Source organism: Falco peregrinus, chromosome 9 (genome assembly GCF_023634155.1).
Source record: "Falco peregrinus isolate bFalPer1 chromosome 9, bFalPer1.pri, whole genome shotgun sequence".
Taxonomy (NCBI): domain Eukaryota; kingdom Metazoa; phylum Chordata; class Aves; order Falconiformes; family Falconidae; genus Falco; species Falco peregrinus.
This window is the reverse complement of record NC_073729.1, coordinates 22,907,046-22,926,938: the sequence shown is the minus strand read 5'-3', so window position 1 is coordinate 22,926,938 and position 19,893 is coordinate 22,907,046. Positions and strand designations below refer to the sequence as shown.

General features: G+C 47.1%; 3 protein-coding genes across 7 annotated transcripts in view; 2 read left to right on the top strand and 1 right to left on the bottom strand.

Moving 5' to 3' along the window:
- The window catches only part of BCL2L1 (BCL2 like 1), a 198,433-nt gene that overhangs the window by 153,963 nt on the left and 24,577 nt on the right, over positions 1–19,893 (bottom strand). The gene's annotated exons all lie outside the window — the stretch shown is intronic.
- POFUT1 (protein O-fucosyltransferase 1) lies at positions 17–5,063 on the top strand. The gene is made up of 7 exons (XM_005239974.4): positions 17–190; positions 298–419; positions 572–754; positions 1,302–1,414; positions 2,098–2,290; positions 2,536–2,778; positions 3,206–5,063. Exons 1-7 carry the CDS (start codon positions 34–36, stop codon positions 3,392–3,394), a joined length of 1,200 nt encoding a protein of 399 aa, XP_005240031.4. The 5' UTR covers positions 17–33; the 3' UTR covers positions 3,395–5,063.
- On the top strand, positions 5,346–18,955 carry KIF3B (kinesin family member 3B). 5 transcript variants are annotated; one of them, XM_055814276.1, is made up of 10 exons: positions 5,346–5,419; positions 7,811–8,111; positions 10,268–11,706; positions 12,271–12,372; positions 13,042–13,164; positions 13,276–13,394; positions 13,626–13,739; positions 14,417–14,522; positions 14,736–14,914; positions 15,961–18,955. In XM_055814276.1, exons 3-10 carry the CDS (start codon positions 10,324–10,326, stop codon positions 15,968–15,970), a joined length of 2,136 nt encoding a protein of 711 aa, XP_055670251.1. In that variant the 5' UTR covers positions 5,346–5,419; positions 7,811–8,111; positions 10,268–10,323; the 3' UTR covers positions 15,971–18,955. The 5 variants fall into 5 exon arrangements, with proteins under 5 accessions (XP_055670251.1, XP_055670249.1, XP_055670248.1 ...); XM_055814274.1 differs by having other exon boundaries at positions 15,182–18,955; XM_055814275.1 differs by having other exon boundaries at positions 5,401–5,419; positions 7,816–8,111; positions 15,182–18,955.

Sequence of the window (19,893 nt, the reverse complement as noted above, 5' to 3'; positions counted from 1 at the left end):
AGGCCGTTCCGGCGGGCCCCGGGGCATGCCGGGATGGGGCCGCCTCTCGCTGACCTCCGCCGAGCCGCCATGGCAGCGTCGCCGGTCCTTATCCTGCTCCTCGTCTTGCTGCTGGAGGAGATGGCGGCAGGAGGCGGCGCAGCGCCAGCCTGGGACGCGGCCGGTTACGTGCTCTACTGTCCCTGCATGGGTGAGGCCCTCCCGGCGCGGCGGGGCCGGCGCGGAGTCCCCGGCGGAGCCCCCAGGGGAGTCCCCGGGAGATGCCCCGTCTGAGCCCCGCTCTCGCCTCTGCTGCAGGCCGGTTCGGGAACCAGGCCGAGCACTTCCTGGGAGCCCTGGCCTTCGCCCGCGCCCTCAACCGGACCCTGGCCGTGCCGCCGTGGATCGAGTACCGCCACCACCGCCCGCCCTACACCAACGTGAGCCCGCGGGGGCCGGGCGGGCAGCGGGGGCAGCGGGGAGGGGGCGGTGCGCAGGGCGGCGGCCCCCGCCCGGGGTGAGCCGCGGGAGGCCGGGCGGCGCGGGGGCAGTGTGCCGCTGCCCGTGAGTGAGGCGGGCCTGTCCTCCCCAGCTGCACGTACCCTACACCGAGCACTTCAGGCTGGAGCCGCTGCTGCGATACCACCGTGTTATCAGCTTGGAGGACTTCATGGAAAAGCTGGCGCCCCTTCACTGGCCACCTGGCAAGCGAGTGGCCTACTGCTTCGAAGCGGCAGCTCAGAGGAGTGCTGACAAAAGTACCTGTCCCATGAAGGTGAGTTCCTCCTGCGTCCCCGCCGGCACAGCTGAGTTCTGCTGCTGTTCCTGAAGGGAATGACTGCCTCACTCGGGTTGCAGCCTTCCTTTCAGTGCGTCGTGGTGTGGCATGCTGTACCTTCATGCTCAGCTTGGTCAGCAGGTGCGTGGGGCTCAGGAAGATGGTCTGCGTAAGTGAGTTCTATCACTTTGGACTTGATTGTGACCATAAGGAGAACGGGTCTGTAGCTTATCTCCTCCTGGTCTCTGCCAGTTTCCCATCTGTGGTATAGCTGCCCGCTGGTTTTAAAGCAACTTCTTTTAATTACAAGTCTGAGAGCTGTGGCATTCCTGTTCTTTTAATATGGCCTGTGCTTTAGATCTTTTTTTAGTTTTTTTCATTCTCTCCTTCCTGTGGAGCTGATATATGGCAAACAGGCTGTTGTATTTGGCCTGCTTTCCTCCAGTAACAGAAAAGCTCTTTGGCTTTGCCCTTCAGGATCTTGCTAGGTCAGCCTTTTGGGCTCTGTGTATGTGCTGAATGAACACCTGTCTTTCCTTTGCAGGATGGAAACCCATTTGGTCCCTTCTGGGATCAGTTTCAAGTGAATTTTGATAAGTCTGAACTCTTCAAGGGAATTTCCTTCAGTTCTGCATACAAGGACCATTGGATCCAAAGGTAGCAAGAAGGTGGAACAGTGCTGGCACGCCACTGTAGGCATTTCAAGTAACTTGTAAAAACAGTTGTGCTAGTCACTGTGTAAAGCTTTTGCCTTTTGGGGGAGAGATATTGAAGTGGTTAATTAGCAATATAATTAAAAATCTTAGTGCTTTTACCATTAAATATTTGCTGAGCATGCTCTTCCTGTGAGTGTTATTAGGTGTGAACTCTCTAACACTGATTTCTGAGCCAGTAATACCTAGCTACAGTATTTACTGATTACACATGTAATTATTCTTCAAAAAGAACTTGGTTCTCAGTTGCTGATCATGAACTGTATTTTACTGGTTACCTCGTTTTCAGAGCTACAGGTGGTATCAGTAAGTTTGGGTGACAGAATTGCTCTCATCTGGGGTGAAAATATAAGCTGTCATTGCTTGGTGGCTCATCACTGCATGTGAGATTCTTACCTTTTTGTCTGTTAAATAAAAGGTCTGAGGTAAAGTGCAGCACCTGCATTTTCTTCAGTGTTGCATTCAGATGGGAAAATGGTTAAAATTTATCCAAATTTAGAGCAATAGATGCTGTATATTTCAAGTTGTTCATAGTTTCTGTTTTAACCTTCACAGTAGTCTTTGGGCAAGATGACACATGCAAGGTTATGTCATGTTTCAGACTGGTGGTTTTATTTCTTTCCTTAGGTTTTCACCCTCTGAGCACCCTGTACTCGCCTTACCTGGAGCTCCAGCCCAATTTCCAGTCTTAGAGGAACACCGGCCCCTCCAGAAATACATGGTGTGGTCTGATGAAATGGTGAAGAAAGGAGAGGCCTATATTCATTCTCTGCTGGTCAGGCCCTATGTAGGAATTCACCTGAGGATCGGCTCAGACTGGGTAGGGTTCCCATGCGGGACTGGTTGTTGTGGTCTGTACAGTTGCTATAGACTGGTGGCTAATGCTCTGTGGAAGAAGCTGCCCAAAGAGGAGCTGTGCTTCTGGGGTGGCAGCCTGAGCCCTTAGCAGTGCTGTTGGGATTCCCCTTTCAATCAGGCTGACGCTGCTGGCAGATGTGGCGGACGTGACAGTGTTTTCTCCCACTTGCAATTCAAAAGTGATATTTTCTTTCCTTCTCCCAATAGAAAAACGCCTGCAATATGTTAAAGGATGGGACAGCCGGGCCACACTTCATGGCTTCACCTCAGTGCGTGGGCTATGACCAAAGCGCTGCAGTCCCTCTTACCATGGACATGTGCCTGCCAGACCTCAAAGAGATCAAGCGTGCTCTCAAGCTCTGGGTGAAAAAGACAGAAGCTAAATCTGTTTATATCGCTACTGATTCTGAGCCCTACACAACGGAAATACAGCAGTTTTTACAAGAAAAGGTAAGTATTTTAGAAACCTGTTCAGGTAGGAGAGCTTTCATAAAAACATTCCTTGGATTTTGGTCTGATGCTGCCACCCACAGCAGGCAGGCAGTTGTGTAATATGCTATTCACAGAAATATTGGCATCTCAAAGTGGTTTTTCTCATAGCAATTAAAATTATACTGTAAAACTCTTCCTTTCCCAGAGGTTGAAGAGCATTATTCTGCATGGTAGTTAATTTTGCCTTGAAAAAGACCTCAATTAAATAAATCCAAGTGATTTGCAAAATTTTTGACATTTATCTATTCATAAATGAGTTAAAGGGCAACTTAAGATGGAATCCACTCTCTTTTTGTTGTATATTTCCATTTCTAATATTATGCCAAGACATTTGGATTGTAATAATAGATGACTGGATTCATCTGCTTTCCTCATTTCTCTGCAGATCAAGGTTGTAAGCTTGCAGCCAGAAGTGCCTCAGATTGATTTGTACATCCTCGGTCAGTCTGATCATTTTATTGGAAACTGTGTCTCTTCGTTTACTGCCTTTGTGAAAAGAGAGCGCGATGTGCATGGAAGACCCTCTTCATTTTTTGGTATGGACCACCCACCAAGATTACGGGATGAATTCTGACCAGAAGAGGAACAGGCTCCATGGTTCTCAGGCCTCTGAGCTTGGTACCGTGCTAAGGGACCACTCGGCACTGTGTTCTGCATGCAGAACACACTGCCAGGCTGCCACAGGCCTGCTTCAGCCCTGTGATACTCCTCACAATGGCTTCTAGACTGTTTTGTCTGTCTTCTCCTATATTTTCAGTGTGAGGTCAGGCAGAAAAGAAATTTTAAATCATATAGTTTATGGAAAAACTATAAACTATGTACAGTTTTTTAGATGTAGTTTATATAGCTCTCCATTCTCACTGTTTGGGGTTTGCCAGCTATCATGATGAAGCAGCTGCTCAGGTGTCCTCTTCTTCATATTTTTTTTCCCGTTAAATCTTAAATTTTACTTGGAGAAGTTGTGAAACTTCTTGTCCAAAACTGACCATAAGTTCTCTTTAAGTGCAGAGTATTTTCAGGCATATTGCGGTCCCTGGAAAGAAAGTGCAAAGTAGAGCTCTGGACTGGAAATTACCTCTGGGTTTTATCAGGTGCCACTGTTGCCTTACTAGACCTATGTCACCTCAGTGCCTCAGTTTCCATTTCTATGTCAAAAGACATTTCATACCTGCTCTTCAGCAGTGCTTTGGGGCACCTGGATCTCTTCAGCGGCACTAGAGAAGTGCAGCAGGGGCATGTTTTAATGTGCTGCCTTTTCAGCCTGTCTTTGTGTTGAACTGAGGAGAAGGCGTTTGCGGGAACACAGGCAGGAGATCTTTCATAGCCAGTTGAGAGTTGGAGATTTAGGGCTTGTAGCTTTGTAGCTGTTGATGTCAGGTGGAGGTCTGTGGTCGGAGTGAAACTGGTTTTGAGCTAAGACTTCTAAAGTAGCTGTAGTGGGGTTGGTGTATGTTGTACCTAGGTCTATGGTAATGGCTTCTGTTTTCTTACTATATTTTGTAAAAAAACCCCTCTGACAACACAGCTCTTGTCTGCAGGAGTAGTTCCCTGTGGAAATTGGTCGCTGATGGTGAAACAGCAGCCCAAACCCCTTTGTTTGGCCCAGTGCAGTTTAGTGCTGGTAACACCAATAATCTTGATGTGAGACTCAGCTTGGCTGATGCCTTCTGGTACTCCTGTGATGTTCTTTTTCTTTTATCCAAAGACTGAGTACAGAACTTGCTGTTGCTTTTTTAAAAATGCCACTGAATTGAGTCAGTGGTACCGGGACTGGCTGCCTCTAGTGTGCTACTGTGGTCTCAACGGTGCTGTCGTGGAGCGTTTACAGGGGTTTAACTCTAAATGTCTTTTTAGTGGTGGGATTTTTCCTTCTTGAAAATGTTCCTCAGTTTTGAAGGCTCAAGGGAGTGACCAAAAGAAGGCTGAACTAGCAGGTCCCCAAGTGTCAGGATGGCAGAGGCTCTCATCTCTTGTTTCCTTGGTGCTGGCTTCCAGAAACTGGGGAACTGGGTGGTTGCAGGGCCTGGGGCAGCTGGGTGCCTGGAAACCTGCACACTCCTGGGTGTTTCACATGGCTTCGTCTTGGATGGTGCCATCGGGGCTCCTTGCCGCAGGGCAGGGCAAGGGCAGCCTTTCCGCATAGTGTTGGGAAAACAATGTATTGAAACGGTTGTGTGTTTGGTTTTTGGTTTTTTTTTTTTAAACGTATTTCTTGTAATAATAAAACCTCGATTTTATATTCACGGGTGTGGCACCGCCATTCCTTCCTCTGCCGCGGGCTGCGGTGAAGCGGGCACGGCTCCGGCCCTTCAGGCGGCCCGGCCGGGTGGGGCCCAGCCCGGCGCTCGCGGCTGCGGCAAGAACCGGGAATGGTTCGCGAGGCACCGGGGCCGCCGGGGGGCGGTGGCCCCTTTGTCCTGGCTCCATCCGGGCCCGGCGGGAGGCGGTGCCACCGGGGCCGGTAGCTACGGAAGTGGCGGGCGTGGGGGCGGGCGCGCGCGTTGCTAAGGAAGTGCGTCACGCCCGGGGGGCGGGGCCGTCTCGCCGCTTCCGGTGCCGCGGGAGGAGGCGGCCGCGCGGCTCCATGGTGACGGCGCAGGTGAGTCCGGCCCGGCCCGGCCGTGTGCGGCCCCCGCCGGCCCCGCCACCCGCGCCTGTGCGCCGGGGCCGCCCCGGGAGCTCCCACGGGCCGGCGCTCACGCAGGGGCACCCGCCCCAGGGCCGCCCCGGTGCGGCGCGGGGTGACAGCCCGGGGAGTCGCTGCCCGTGAGGCCGCCTCCATTTGCACGCGTGGGCCCAGCCGCGCCTGGGGGGTGTCGGCCGGGAGAGCGAGCGGGGGAGGCGGGCTTCGGCCGCCGCCTGTAGCGAGGCCGCGGGCGGGTGGCCCCGTTCGGGCGGGTGGCCCCCCGTCCCCACTCCCCCATCGGGCCGCGTGTCCGGCTGCCTCCGGAACCCTTTCCCCGCTGCGCCCGCTGTCGCAGCAGCGAGGGCGGTGGGTGATGCTCGGGTGACCCTGTAACCAGAAATTAAGTCGGGTTCCCGGCTGGAGCGGGGGTCCCGTACTCACGTGCCACCTCCCCGGGCAGGGGACACCCGTGGGGTGCCGTGCTGGAGGTGACCACAGACACTAAGTGACATCAGGGCACATGCTTTGGGGGTGTCCGGTCTGCCAGGCATTCAGCAGGGAGGTGAGAGGAGAACGACAACAACAGGGGCAGTCGGCTTATGAAGGAGGGAAGACACAAGCAATTAAGCCAAGACATTATGAATCCACAAATATTTGAAAGATTTAAATTGAAAGAAAGCAATGGAATTTTTTGAGTGGTACCCAGCAATCTGCAGAGAGATGCGAGGGAAGAGTTTAGGTAGTGTACCAAGAAAATCTTTCTGACATCTTTAATCTTAAGGCAGGAAGCGGAGAAGCCTCGGGGCAGGTGGGATAAGGGGATAGGTAGGCGGTGGGATGTGGTGTTTCTTGGGCACGGCTGGCTGAGCCGTCAGGTCCCAACTCCTGAAAGTTTCTGACGAGCAGCGGTTACCTTAGCTTACCTTCAGATTGTGGCATTGCTTATTTTCTCAGGCACAACCTTGTGTTGACTGAAATAAACAGCAATGCTTCCATTTCCACCCACCCTCCCCTCTTGGTCATCTGGAGCACATCTTCAAATGCATTCATCTTAGCCTTGACCTTGACTCTTAGGGACCAGGCCCGGGTCACTTTAGGCTGAGCTAATTCCATGAACAAAGTCCACCTGCCCATAGCAGAAGAGCAGACAGTACGGCGGCCTTCCCCGCTCTGCTGGCTGTCCTGGGCAGCTCAAACATTGCCGTGGAGTTTCTGGGGAATACAAACACTGCCCACTAATTGGTTTTATTTTCAGTTTCACACTTGGGTAAATCTGAGAAGAAACATCATTTGTTATGCTTCCAGTAAACTTCACAGCAGTAGCTAAAATAATTGGAGATGATTCGTGATAGGTTGTTACAAAAATAGCCCAAATCAGGGGTGAAGTAAGTTATTTGTGACTATAAAAAGAGACTTGCAAGTGAAATAGGGAAAGGTGTCAAAAGGTTTCCAAGCTCATGTTGATGAGATACACCCAGAGGAACAGCAAATATGCAACATAATTTTTGTTCAGTGTTTACCTCTGCCAAAGCTGTTGCAGAGCAGACATGCTGGGTATTTCACGGCTAACTTCCTGATGACCATATGGATGCCTATGTGTACTCTTGTGAAAAAATAGTCTATGTGAAGACTAATTTAATTCTGATCATTTAAAGTTAGTCACAGTTGCTTTCAAAAATGGCACTCTTATCAAAGTATTTTGGATATCAATTATATAAAATGAATCAAGGCTCTCTTTTTCAGAATTTATGTCTAATTTGAGTATTTGTCAATGTGAACATTCACCATAATAAATGAAGCTGCAGTTGTGATGTGAAATAAGTATGCTGACAAATGAAGCAGCAGTTGTTTTGTGAACTTGTCCAAAAAATTCAGTGGTTAACTTGAACTATAGGAACATGTCTGGTAGATATGGACAGAGGAGCGTGTATTGTATATACAGCTATTCATGATGAGTAGAGGGAGAGTTGCTTTTTGTGATTCTGCAATACTTGTCCCCATTCACATATTCTTTCTCTGTTAGTACTCTAGAAGAGGTGTTCCTTGTGGGTCAGACAGTAAGGTCATCTTTATTCGGCATTGTTAATTAAGAGGGAAAATTTTTATTCAGTTGCGAACCAAAATTCCTGTAGTAGTTTGAATTCACTGTGCAGGTTGTGAAGTGCTTCTTCTGGATGATTGTCTAGTTTGGTCAATTCAACCCACATTCCTCATCTTCCTCTTGGCAGCTACCATGCACTTTCACGAGAATTGTGAGGAGCAAGGATTCTCCCCTCACAACCAAAGGAATTCTGAAGGCCATATTGAGGTTTCCATGCAGTTCTTAAACATGTTTATTTGTTACTCTTGTGTTATTCTTTGTAGTGCAGATTGACAGTCTGGATATTGGGCTAGAAATATGGTGCCTTCCTCAGTCCTCTAGCTCTGTTCCTGAAGTTCTCTGTCACCTTGTTTGAGAAGCTCTCCTGAGACATGCAATTACTGAGTGAAAAACAATCAAGACAAGATGCATGGGTTGCTGTCGATCCAGCTGGTAGTGGAACAGTGAGAATGTCCTGAGAAGGCCAGACTTGAACATGTGCCACCGCTACCTGGGGTTCCCAGTGTGTAATAGTTTTACCTTTATTTCCAGTTGGCAGAAGGATCTCGGAGCTCTTCCTGAAAGGTAATTTTGGAAAAAAAGCATATTAGAAATCACACGGCATTGCACAAGCTGTGCTGCTCAGATCTTCCATGTAAGGCTGTCGCTTTAGCAGTAACAGAGTCTTTTTGTTCTGTTGTAAATGGCAGCTCATTGTGCTAATGACTGCGGGATGCAACAGCCTGTTTCTTCCTCTCTACCCAGTCATGAAGGATTCGGATCTGTGAACTGGGTTTATGCAATGTGAGTTAAGACTAATGCTGAATCTTGTAAACCTAATTCAGCTGGAACGCCAGCGCAGGAGCTATTTCAGTGGGTTACTGTGCTTGGGCAGATCTGGCTTTTGTGGGAAATCCCAGTAAAAGTATATTGCCAAAAGAAAAAATAATAGCATAGATCTGCGTGAACTGTTGTGCTTGAAATAGCTAAAGCAAGTACAGTTGTCTTCAGTTTCCCGAGAAAAATGGATGCGTAGTTCCAGCTGAGGAAGACACTCAAGCTGGTTTGCAGGATCCTTTTGCGGAGGGCAGTCACATTATAGGAAGAGGAGGGTGGGCTCGAAAGACTCATTGCTTTTATGAAATTTTTATAAGTGATATGAAAGGAGCTTAAACTCACCTTCAAAAGCCTGAGAAGGGCAAATCCTGGCAGGTGTCCACTTCACACCCTGATGTCCCCTGGTTGCTTAAGCATTAGATGAAGCATAATGCAGATTACTCCAACCTTATAGCTCTCCCTTCTGCTCCCTGCTGAGTGCAAGTTGGAATGCTGCTCTCTGTGTGAAGTGTATTGATGATACTTGTGCAAAAAATACAAACTCAAGATCAACATTGACCAGGAAGTTTGGAAGTGGAACAGAAAGATGAGGAGTTCTGGGGCTGCCTGGTACACAACAGTGGCTGTCCAGCATTGGCGGGGAGTGGCTGTGCTTTGCCTGGACCCCCCTGGGCAAGCGCAGGGCCAAAAGTGACTGTCAGTGTTGGAGTGTGACAGGCCTGAATTTACGAGGCTGCAGCAGTGCCCTTGGCAGGGGACAACACAGGCATCCTGTGGCTGCATGCACCCTCGCCTCGCTGCAGTTAGGTGGTGGAAATACTCCTCTTCGTGGCCCACTGATTTCAGACCCCACCTCACTGGGGTAATTCACTCCCCTTGCTGGTTTGTTTTACCATATTTGCAGGCATTGGAAGACTGTGCTGCATTTGGCTGCTTTAATGATTCCCTTTGTAGCGAGCTAGATTGCAAGACGGGCTGAAAACGTTTTTGTAACACTTATTTTCACTTGATTCTTGACCAAAAGGAAAGGTAACGTCAGTTTTCCCAAGTGTTGAAATGCAGGTTATCCAGGGGATGTGATGCCTGAAAATGGACAAACTATTTTATGATTTTGTCATGAATCCTTGCAGCTGCTGCACCCCAATTAAGACCTGTTTTTCTGCAAGCAGGCTTCTAGAAAGTGACTTCAAAAGTGTAAGGCACAAGAGGAGAGAAACATTTGGGCAGTATTCCAGGGATCTGCTGTCATTTAAGAAAACCCAGGCATAAGTCTTAAACCTTCTGTGGCAGAATGGTCCTGATGACACAGCACATCACATGAGAGGGGATTGTAATATAAATGTCTCAAAAATATGAGGTTTTGTCAATACCTAGGAGGCGTAAGAAGAGGCAACTCTGAAAATGCTTTATTTATAATTCTCTCTTGAATTTTGGTAGGTAGGTGCAGCGCTTAAAGCACCTGACTGATTCCTTTTCAAGTCTGAGAGCAAGTCTGTACTAGATTTTCAAAGTATGAGATTTAAACCAGAAAGTCTGACTACAAAGAAGATCAATGGAAAAGTATCATATTATTTTTAGAAATACTTTAAAAGGCATGATGATTCTTCTAAGGGTCAAGAAGAGGATCTCTGCCAACTGTGAAGGTGTGATTTGATTAAGATTTTTTGCAGCAGAGCTCGTAGAAATGATACCATTTGAGGGACAGGCTTTGGTAAAATAATCCTGTCTCAGTTCAGGCTTTTATGAAGTGTTCATGTTGTACATTACTTATATTCTTCAAAATCCCTCGTAGCTTAATGAATATGAAATGCTGCTTGAATAGATGAGTTGAATCTTTGGCTTTGTGGAAAATTGTCACCGGCTGAAAACTGCCTTTACATTTTCCTCCTCTGTTTCCTTTTCAGGTTTCTAGCACGGGATCATCCGTCGATCAGATCACGCCAGCCACAGACCTGCTGTCATGTCTAAATTAAAGAGCTCCGAGTCTGTTAGGGTGGTGGTACGATGCCGGCCAATGAATAGCAAAGAGAAGACAGCTTCATATGAAAAGGTCGTTAACGTGGATGTCAAGTTAGGGCAGGTCTCAGTGAAGAATCCGCGGGGAACATCTCATGAACTGCCTAAAACTTTCACCTTTGATGCTGTGTATGACTGGAATTCCAAACAGGTTGAACTCTATGATGAGACCTTCAGACCTCTCGTGGACTCTGTTCTGCAAGGGTTTAATGGGACAATCTTTGCCTATGGGCAGACTGGGACAGGGAAAACGTATACGATGGAAGGGGTGCGTGGTGATCCTGAAAAAAGAGGGGTCATCCCCAATTCATTCGATCACATCTTCACTCACATCTCTCGATCTCAAAATCAGCAATACCTTGTTAGAGCATCTTATTTGGAAATATACCAAGAAGAAATCAGAGACTTGTTATCAAAGGATCAATCCAAGCGGCTGGAGTTAAAGGAGAGACCAGATACAGGTGTCTATGTTAAGGATTTGTCCTCCTTTGTTACGAAAAGCGTCAAAGAGATAGAGCATGTCATGAATGTGGGAAACCAAAATCGCTCTGTTGGTGCCACTAACATGAACGAACACAGCTCACGATCTCATGCCATTTTTGTGATCACTATCGAATGCAGCGAGTTGGGACTTGATGGCGAGAATCACATCCGTGTTGGGAAACTCAACCTGGTAGACCTTGCAGGCAGCGAGCGGCAAGCTAAGACTGGAGCACAGGGGGAAAGGTTAAAGGAAGCTACTAAAATCAATCTCTCTCTTTCAGCTTTGGGCAACGTTATATCTGCCCTAGTAGATGGCAAAAGCACACACATTCCATACCGGGACTCAAAGCTGACTAGGTTACTTCAAGACTCGTTAGGTGGCAATGCCAAAACTGTGATGGTGGCCAATATAGGCCCTGCCTCGTACAATGTAGAGGAGACTCTGACAACGCTGAGGTATGCCAATCGTGCCAAAAACATCAAGAACAAGCCACGAGTGAATGAGGATCCTAAGGATGCTCTGCTACGAGAATTCCAGGAAGAGATTGCTCGACTCAAGGCACAGTTGGAAAAACGGTCTATTGGCAAAAGAAAGAGGAGGGAAAGGAGGAGAGATGGTGGGGAAGAGGAGGAGGACACTGAAGAGGGCGAGGATGAAGGAGATGACAAAGATGACTATTGGAGGGAGCAACAAGAAAAGCTGGAGATTGAGAAGAAAGCTATAGTTGAGGATCACAGCTTGGTAGCAGAAGAAAAGATGAGACTGCTGAAAGAGAAAGAGAAGAAAATGGAGGACCTGAGACGAGAGAAAGAAGCAACAGAAATGTTGAGTGCTAAAATCAAGGTAGAATTTTTCCTTGTTGTGCTTTTTGAAAGCGGTTTAGGCTGTGGGGAGAATAGAGGGTTTCCCTATTTGGAAAGACATTTCACAAGAAGTTTCCAGGATAGTGATTTGTGTTTAGATTGAAAGATTTTAAAATAAACTGTTTCAAGACAGAAGATGACATTTCCACCATTAATTACATATTTCAATATTCATGAGTTGTTTCATTGTTCTTATGTGCTCATCTTGTAGGATCTTAAGCAATCTGCACAATAAAGTGTGATGACGCATCTTTTCACAAGCTGTAGCACAAAAAATGCTTCATTCTGTCACAGATCATTAACAAGTACTTTACAGGGGAGCCCGTGTCTTGGTTCTCCAGCTTTGCCACACATTGCAGCAGTGTGTAATTCTGAGCAAGTTACGATTTCATTAATCCCACAGTTTTATAGGAATTTTAAGAAATAGTAATTCTTGTAGCAGCTGACTTGAAAGAGAATTCCCTGAAGAAGTGGTATCTGTATGAGAGAAAGCTGCATTCCGTAGTCACTGAAATAAACTTCTGACCCTGGTTTTTCCTTTCAGGCAATGGAAAGCAAGCTTCTGGTGGGAGGGAAAAACATTGTGGATCACACAAACGAACAGCAGAAAATCCTGGAACAGAAACGACAGGAAATTGCAGAACAGGTACAAGGAAGAACATTTATTGTTTTGTATAAAAAGCCTTGCTGCAGAACTTTTATAAAACATTGTGTCAGGAGAAACTTAGAAAATCTTCCCAGGGTTAACCCTAAAATTGGTTTAATGGCAATAATTTATCTCAAAAGATGGGGGAAGGGTTTGTGTCCTATTTACATTGTATAAAATATGTAAAGAAGGTTTATAATAATTTTCTTTTAGCTATTCACGTTAAAGATTTATGTCATACCTTGACTGGAACTCTCTGTGGGTAAAGAAATAATTGGGAGACCTCAGAGAGTGACAGTTCAGTCATTAGCTTGAGGGAAGGATGTTTACTACGTGCTAAAAGTTAATTTTCTGTTATGCATTTTCTGTTGGTGATTCTTCAGTGCAATGATGAATTGATAAAAAGAAAAAAAACTACTAAACCTGAAATTTGATTCTTTAATTGAACCTTGAGCACTTATTCACACTATCTGCTTTTAGTAGCAAAATAAGAACAAAGAAGAGTTAATGCTTCTCGTATTTCTAAGGCAAGAGATAGGAAGAGCATGAAGCTAAAGCAAAAGCCCTGGAACCCAGGGAAGTAAAAACGTCCTGAGCATTGGTTTCATTTATGTCAGCCTGGAGGTTGCAATGTAATTGCGGTCTTTAATTGTATGTCACATCCTTCAGAAACGTCGGGAGCGAGAAATCCAGCAACAGATGGAAAGTCGGGATGAGGAAACACTAGAGCTGAAGGAGACCTATAGTTCTCTTCAGCAAGAGGTGGACATAAAGACCAAAAAGCTCAAAAAGGTAAAAAGAAAAATATTCGATGTCTAGTGAGTTAGGAATAAAATCAACTTTTGTGTGAAAGTGAAAGGAACATTGGCAGGTTATGACTTTGGCACTTACTGTGTGTTCCAGTTGTTTTCCAAGCTGCAAGCTGTGAAGGCAGAGATCCATGATCTCCAAGAAGAGCACATCAAGGAGCGCCAGGAACTGGAACAGACCCAAAATGAACTTACCAGGGAACTCAAGCTAAAGTAAATCCCATCGCTTCATTGCCTGCTGTTAGCTGTAACAGAGGCAGTTTCTTTGGGAGGGGAGCGGAGGGACTGCATTGTTCACACTTGTGGAACAAAATTTAAGCATGAGAAAACTAAAATATTCCTCCTTTTCCAGGGCTGGATTAAGTCATTGGGAGAGGAGCAGTGGAGGAAGTCATCTACTAATTATGTTTCTTGTGTATTTCTCATTTTTGTGGTTGCACGTAGGCACCTGATTATTGAAAATTTTATTCCCTTGGAAGAAAAAAATAAGATCATGAACAGATCATTCTTTGATGAAGAGGAAGACCAGTGGAAACTGCATCCCATAACCCGTCTGGAGTGAGTGTATTTCTAATCTTTTCTTGAGATAGAATTACAGGTCACAGAAAACCCTCTAGCTGTCAAGAACAAGGAACATCAAAAGAGGGATTGAATTGGGGATTTAAACTGGCCCTGTAGTTCGTAGCTTCTTGCTGCACAATAAAATAAAAAAAATATTCCTCTTAGTAGGTTGAATAAAATAGGAATGTACAGTTAGGAGAATTCTTGGAAGACTGGGATTTTTCTTCTAGATGAGCCCAATAGTTATATGTGGAATATATGTAATAGTGCATTCACTACTAAAATAGCAGTAAATTCCTATCATATTTCTTTCTGCTTTAGACTGGAAAGCTCTGAAGAATAATTACTATTATGAAAGCTGTGGCTAGATCCTGCCTCTCTACACAGAAAGTTCTCTACAGCAGGTTTAGAAAGTTGGGTGCAGCTGAGTGTAACTGCAGACTGTATAGTAAAAGCATATAGAAATGCTCCCCTTTGCGCAGGGAGCAGATGATGCAAGATAACTCTGTTATCTGCTTGTCTCTGGCTGTGAGAGCTGTTCCTGCAAATGCAGCCTAGGTAGTTTTTGCTCTCTTGAAACATATTTCTGTGTGGAATTTGCAGATGTTTTAGCTCATAAACTCAAAGAGGAGTTATTGTTTCTGTTGTATAATAGACTGAATATTTTTCTCTAGGAACCAGCAGATGATGAAAAGACCGGTATCTGCTGTAGGATACAAAAGGCCACTGAGCCAACATGCCAGGAAGTCCATGATGATTCGTCCAGAGGCTCGGTACAGGGTAAGCCCCGATGTGGTTACAACCTTCCTGTGTTTACCCTCCTGATCAGGGGAATGTGAATTTCAGAGGATTTGGAGGATTTCTTCTATGGGATGTAAATTTTTACAGTGTCCTGCATACATTTATAAAGTACTAAAGAATAAGCTTCTGGAGGGAAAGGAAATAATTTGTGTGAAAACATGCAGATTTGCATTCTGCTTTTATTTGTTTCAGGCAGAGAACATTGTACTACTGGAACTTGACATGCCCAGCCGAACAACGAGAGACTATGAAGGTCCAGCCATTGCTCCCAAAGTTCAGGCGGCTCTAGAAGCAGCTCTGCAGGATGAAGATGAGATACAGGTGGATGCTTCAACCTTTGAGAGCACTTCAAATAAAAAATCAAAACCCAGGTGAGTCGGACCTTTAGTAAGCAGACTAGCAGACAGTGGTACAGTTGCTGTTTGTCAGCGCTTCGCATCAGTGAAGTTAATGTGAGCTTGGCTGTAAAGGAGAGAGAGAGAGAGAAAGGAATATAGGGAAGAAAAGAAAGCTGAGACTGATTATAGAGAATAAATCCAGTAAAAAAAAATAATTAGCTTTTTGGAAGATTAATTTTGACAAGTAACAGGTGACATTGTTGGGGTTTTTTGTTTATTTTTTCATTTTTACTTCTTCAGGCCTAAAACTGGAAGGAAATCAGGGGGATCCTCTTCAGCAGGCACCCATAGTTCTCAGCTCTACCCACAGTCCCGAGGGCTGGTTCCAAAGTAAAACCAGCAGTTCCTCTCCAGGGCACCAACAGCCTTTGCCTTCTGAGAGCAGAGACAAGTAAAAACCTGCAGAGAGAACTCCCAGCCAGACTCCAGCCCCTTTCCTCTGGAGGTGGCCTCTTTGCTGTTTAACTGACTTGTGCCAGTCCAGGTGCACTGAGCCACAGGAAGATACGTACTTGCAATTCAGCATTTGGCCTCTGTGGGAACAGATTTTAGTTAGGAAATCAGAAATGCATGAGGTACATTAAAGTGTATTAGAAGCAATGGGAAGCATGGGGATCACCTCACAGCATCACCGTCTCTCCTTCTGCACTAGCCCTTTTGCTGCACTGGGCTTTTTTCTGTTGGGCCATAAGAAGACAGAGTTGAAATTCATCTCAACAGAACCACCGCTCCAGAGCTCCATAGTGAGAATGAAATGAGGCTAAAAAGCAGAGGATCTGTTCAAACTTGACTAGGTGCATAGTTTTTCCTCTTCCTGCTTGAAAGACTGGCATCATCATTTGGGGTTAAGAAGTTGGTCTGAACAGGCAGGAAGTATGGCAGCGGTCAGCATGTGCACACCAGCAGATAGCTGTGCCTCCCTGTAGAGCTGTAGGACAAAAGAGGGGTCTTGGAAGCAACTTTGTGCTCTCTAAAAAGAAAGGAAGCAGTAGAAACTGAAGTCCTTTCCTTGTTTACAGGCATAAGTAAGAGCTCCTCTAAACCGACCTCCTACAGACCTCACCCCTACCAGCAGGAACCACCTTGTCAAAGAATACCTCTGCATACCAGTGCCAGCTCCACAGCTTTCCTCCTCTCTTTTGCCTCCATCTTTACCCCTGGCATTTGAAACCAGTGTCCGTACAAAGTCTTGAAACTCCGGGGTGGCGTATGGCCATTTTCTCACGTCTCCCCACTGTTCACGAGAAATGTAGCATTGGCTCAAAGCTGTCCTCCTAGCAGGCTGACGGGGCTGACTCTGCTCTCCCCTGTAAGCTGGGTAGAGGGCAGAGCACCGGAATGTGGAGCTGCCTTTGAGTGCACTCTTGTAAGTATGGTCCCTCCCCTTGGTGTCTAAGGAGGTTCAGCGTTTGGCACCTCTTGTGCCTCACCCGTGGAGTTCCACATTCCACGTCAGCAGCTTTCTCTTCGCACCTCCCAGCCCATGCAGAGCCCACTGGGTGTGAAAGCACATGTAACAGAGCCTGGGTAATGGAATCTGGTATTCATTCCAGGGCTTTTACTTTGAAAACAAGGGAGGAAGAACTGCTCTTGACAGTCTCTTTGCAAAGCTGCCCTATGACTAAAGCAGGCTCCTGTAGCACTGCAGGCTGGTGTGGCAGGGTAGAGGGAGGTGGAGCTGTCACACTGAGGACAGAGTAAGGTGTCCCTGTCTAATGTCTCACAGCTCATCTGTAAGTTTTAGTTCACTGTATATTGAGCCTTGGAATGTTACTTTTTCTGGTTGCTGTTGGCTGTCATCCTGTGAATGTTTTTCCATTTCCTCTCCCTCACTGATGACTTCCTCCAAACTGACATGTGTGAGTGTATGAGGACTTGCCTGGTTTTAGAAATGCTCTTGGACTCTGCCTTGTGTGCTCGTTAAGTATCTGCTGAGTGACTTCATCCAGGCTGGAGAACTCCATTCTGTCTGACCCCCATGAGCAGAAGGAACCAAATGCTCAGCGCAGCTCACCTCTGCATCTTGCAGGCATGATGCCTCGGTGAGCCAGCTGCCCAAGCGGGCCCGGTTAAACACTAACTCAGCTGCTTTGATTCATGGAGTGCTTTTCTGGACCACAAGATTAATATATATATATACACATATATGTGCATATATATATATATTTATATTAGTTCTGGTGGAGGAAAGAGGAGTTTGCTTATAATTGAGAGAGTGGGCATCTGGCAGATTTCTTTCAACCTGATTATGGAAACCTGGCATAATCTTCCTTTTTATAAAGCACTGTTGTACAGAGAGCCTTTTAATTGGCTCTTGTTGCATAATATAATGTCACCTTCTCTTCCCTTTCCTCCCTCTTTCTCTCCAGCACATAATCTTCTGTACTCGGACATTTTAAAAGATGATTGTATGGTGTAAGTGCTCAAGAGAATTGAAATGAAACAAGGCGGGGGGTGGGGTGTCCTAAAACCTGAAATAGCAACAAAATATATAACCTTGTATATGTACATACCTATGTACACATGTTTTATGTGAATAATGCATACACAGACACATTTGTGTCTGCACATGCGCACACTCTTCTTCAGTCACTACTGTTCTGTAGGGAATTCTATATTAAACTCATATGCTGGAAACCCCCTTGTAGCAGGACTGGTACAGTGGAACTCACAGTGCAAACCCAAACTGTTCTCGTTTTAGTGTTGATAAGCTAGCTGGTTAATATGTCAGAAAGGCTTTGCTTTTAATTCTGTAGAAATTCATTAGCAAGGTGAAAAAAATTCAGTAGGGTGGAAAAAGAATAAAACTGCTTATTTAGTCAGTGTATTTAAATTGGAGCTGTGGTTGGAGATTGGGTTAGTGTATTCACGGGCAATCTCAGATTGTTACAGAAGCTTTTAGATTCTCGTTGTGATGGACTTACCCTCAACCAGATACTCGGTGGCACTGACATTAAGATAAAATACATTGTCTTAAGCTGTACAAAACGTGCTGAGCTCTGGGTTGAAGTTTTTAAGGAACATTCCTGCCGAGTTTGCCCCTCTGTGGGTGTTATCTGAACCATCTGGGCTTCCTGCAGGTTAACGGCCAAAGACAGGAAATCCAGCTGACTCCTGGAAGAGGCCCTCGGACAGTGTGCGCCGTCACAGTTTCTTCATAGGAATGTTTAACATCCTTCTCGTCTTTGCTCTGATCTGTATAATGGGATCTTTTTTTAAAAAGTGACATGGAGCAGAAGTCAGGCCTCGGCTCTGGGAGCAAGCACCACATGACACTGAAGCATAGGAATTTAAAGCACTTTCTTAAAATCCTTGACATAGGTCTAGCGCCTTTTTAAAAATACTTGCATGCTGCTTGAATCTTTTAAAATATATACCTCTGTCATAGTATCTCGGGCTACACTGATGCATTATACAGATCAGATCAGACTTGTGTTTAGTATTTTTTTTAGGTGTACTAAGTCTGCCTTCACTGAACACAGAGCACTTGCCAAGTTTTGGTGAGACACCCATAAACCTGGATCTGTCCCCTCTTCTGTTTGTAATGGTTAATGTGCACCAGGCTTTAAAACAGTTCAGTGTGACTCCTGTGGGTCCACTTCTGCAGTGTTAAATCACGAATTGGAAGAGATAACCTGCAAAAGCCATAATTAGATGCAGAGATGGAACTGAAATGAGAACACTTGTCTCCGCTGCATTTCACCCTGTAGTGGGGGGTTTAACTCTCTGTGGTCCAGGTGCTTACTACCTTCTTCAGTCCCCTTCCTTTTTGAAGAGACGTGCCCAAGGCTTTCCCTGCGGGCACAGCTGTCCATATGAGAACTCTCAGCTCCTTGGAGATCCACCCATCTCCACCTTCTCCTAGGTGATCTGTAGACAAAGAACCTGTCAATAGTTCTGTCCATAGTTTTACAGCTTATATTTATTTGTATCATCTCTTTTGTCTAGGAATGTAAAGTGATCTTAAAATACAACGTGTAATAAAGTCAATAAGATTTATTGCATCTATCAAAACGTGCCTGGTTTTCATTTGTAATTTTTAAGTGATGGCAGCGTTCAGTGCCTTCTTCATTTACAAAGCCTTATGTTGTTTTAATTTAGAAAAAAAGAAAATCTACCCACTCTCTGGGCAAGTGAAGGTATTATTTCGCTGTAAAATGCAATTAAGAGTAGGGCCGCCTAACGTCGCGCGATGTCCGGCTCACGGCACCGCGGGGCTGTGAGCGCTCGGGAGCCCGGGCCCGCGCTCCCCGCCAGAGGGAAGCACCGAGGGCGGCGGCGACCACGGGCGCGCAGGAGCCACCACCAAGCGGTGTCGGTCTGAAGCCAGGGCGGTGGTGTGGGGCAGCAGCCGCAGGCCCGAGCGCAGCTCCCCACAGGCGAACAGCTGCGGGCCCCGACCGGGAGCAGCGGCAGGCCGTGGCAGAGCCCGACACCTCCCTCCTTTCGTTCCCCGGGGCAGAGAGCCGGCCGTGGGCCCCCGCCCTGCGCCGCCGGGGCTGAGTGCGCCGGCTCAGGCCAGGCAGCCGCCCCCGGGCCCGGCGCCGCCGCTCCCCCTGCTGCGGCCCAGCAGACAGAGCGCGGCGCCGCCATGAGGCCAGGGCGGCGGCTCCCGTCATGCCGCGGGGCGCGTGGTGCCCGCCGGGAGCTGCGGTCCCGCGGAGGGGGCGGGGTGGGGGCGGTGACGGCGCGTGGCACTACAGCTCCCGGCAGCCCTCGCGGTTTGTTTTCCTTCAAACGAGGCCCAGGTCCGCCGGCCCCGCCCCTCGGCTCGCGGCGCGCGCGCGTCCCGCCGTGTCCCGCCGCGGCCACCGTCGCCGAGCCCCGCCCCCTCCCCCCCCGCTCCCGGCCCTTTGACCCCGTTGTTATGTCGGGCCCGAGTCGCCGCCGCCGCCGCCGCCGCCTCCGCCTCTTCCCCCGCCTCCTCCCGTAGCGCCCGGAGCCGCCCCCGC

Coding starts and splice junctions, on each gene's coding strand:
- POFUT1 (XM_005239974.4), top strand. CDS start 34: ATGGGGCCGCCTCTCGCTGACCTCCGCCGAGCCGCCATGGCAGCGTCG. Junction 191..297: donor GCTCTACTGTCCCTGCATGG/GTGAGGCCCTCC, acceptor CCTCTGCTGCAG/GCCGGTTCGGGAACCAGGCC. Junction 1,415..2,097: donor AAGGACCATTGGATCCAAAG/GTAGCAAGAAGG, acceptor TTCTTTCCTTAG/GTTTTCACCCTCTGAGCACC.
- KIF3B (XM_055814274.1), top strand. CDS start 10,324: ATGTCTAAATTAAAGAGCTCCGAGTCTGTTAGGGTGGTGGTACGATGC. Junction 11,707..12,270: donor TGTTGAGTGCTAAAATCAAG/GTAGAATTTTTC, acceptor TTTTCCTTTCAG/GCAATGGAAAGCAAGCTTCT. Junction 13,740..14,416: donor CATCCCATAACCCGTCTGGA/GTGAGTGTATTT, acceptor ATTTTTCTCTAG/GAACCAGCAGATGATGAAAA.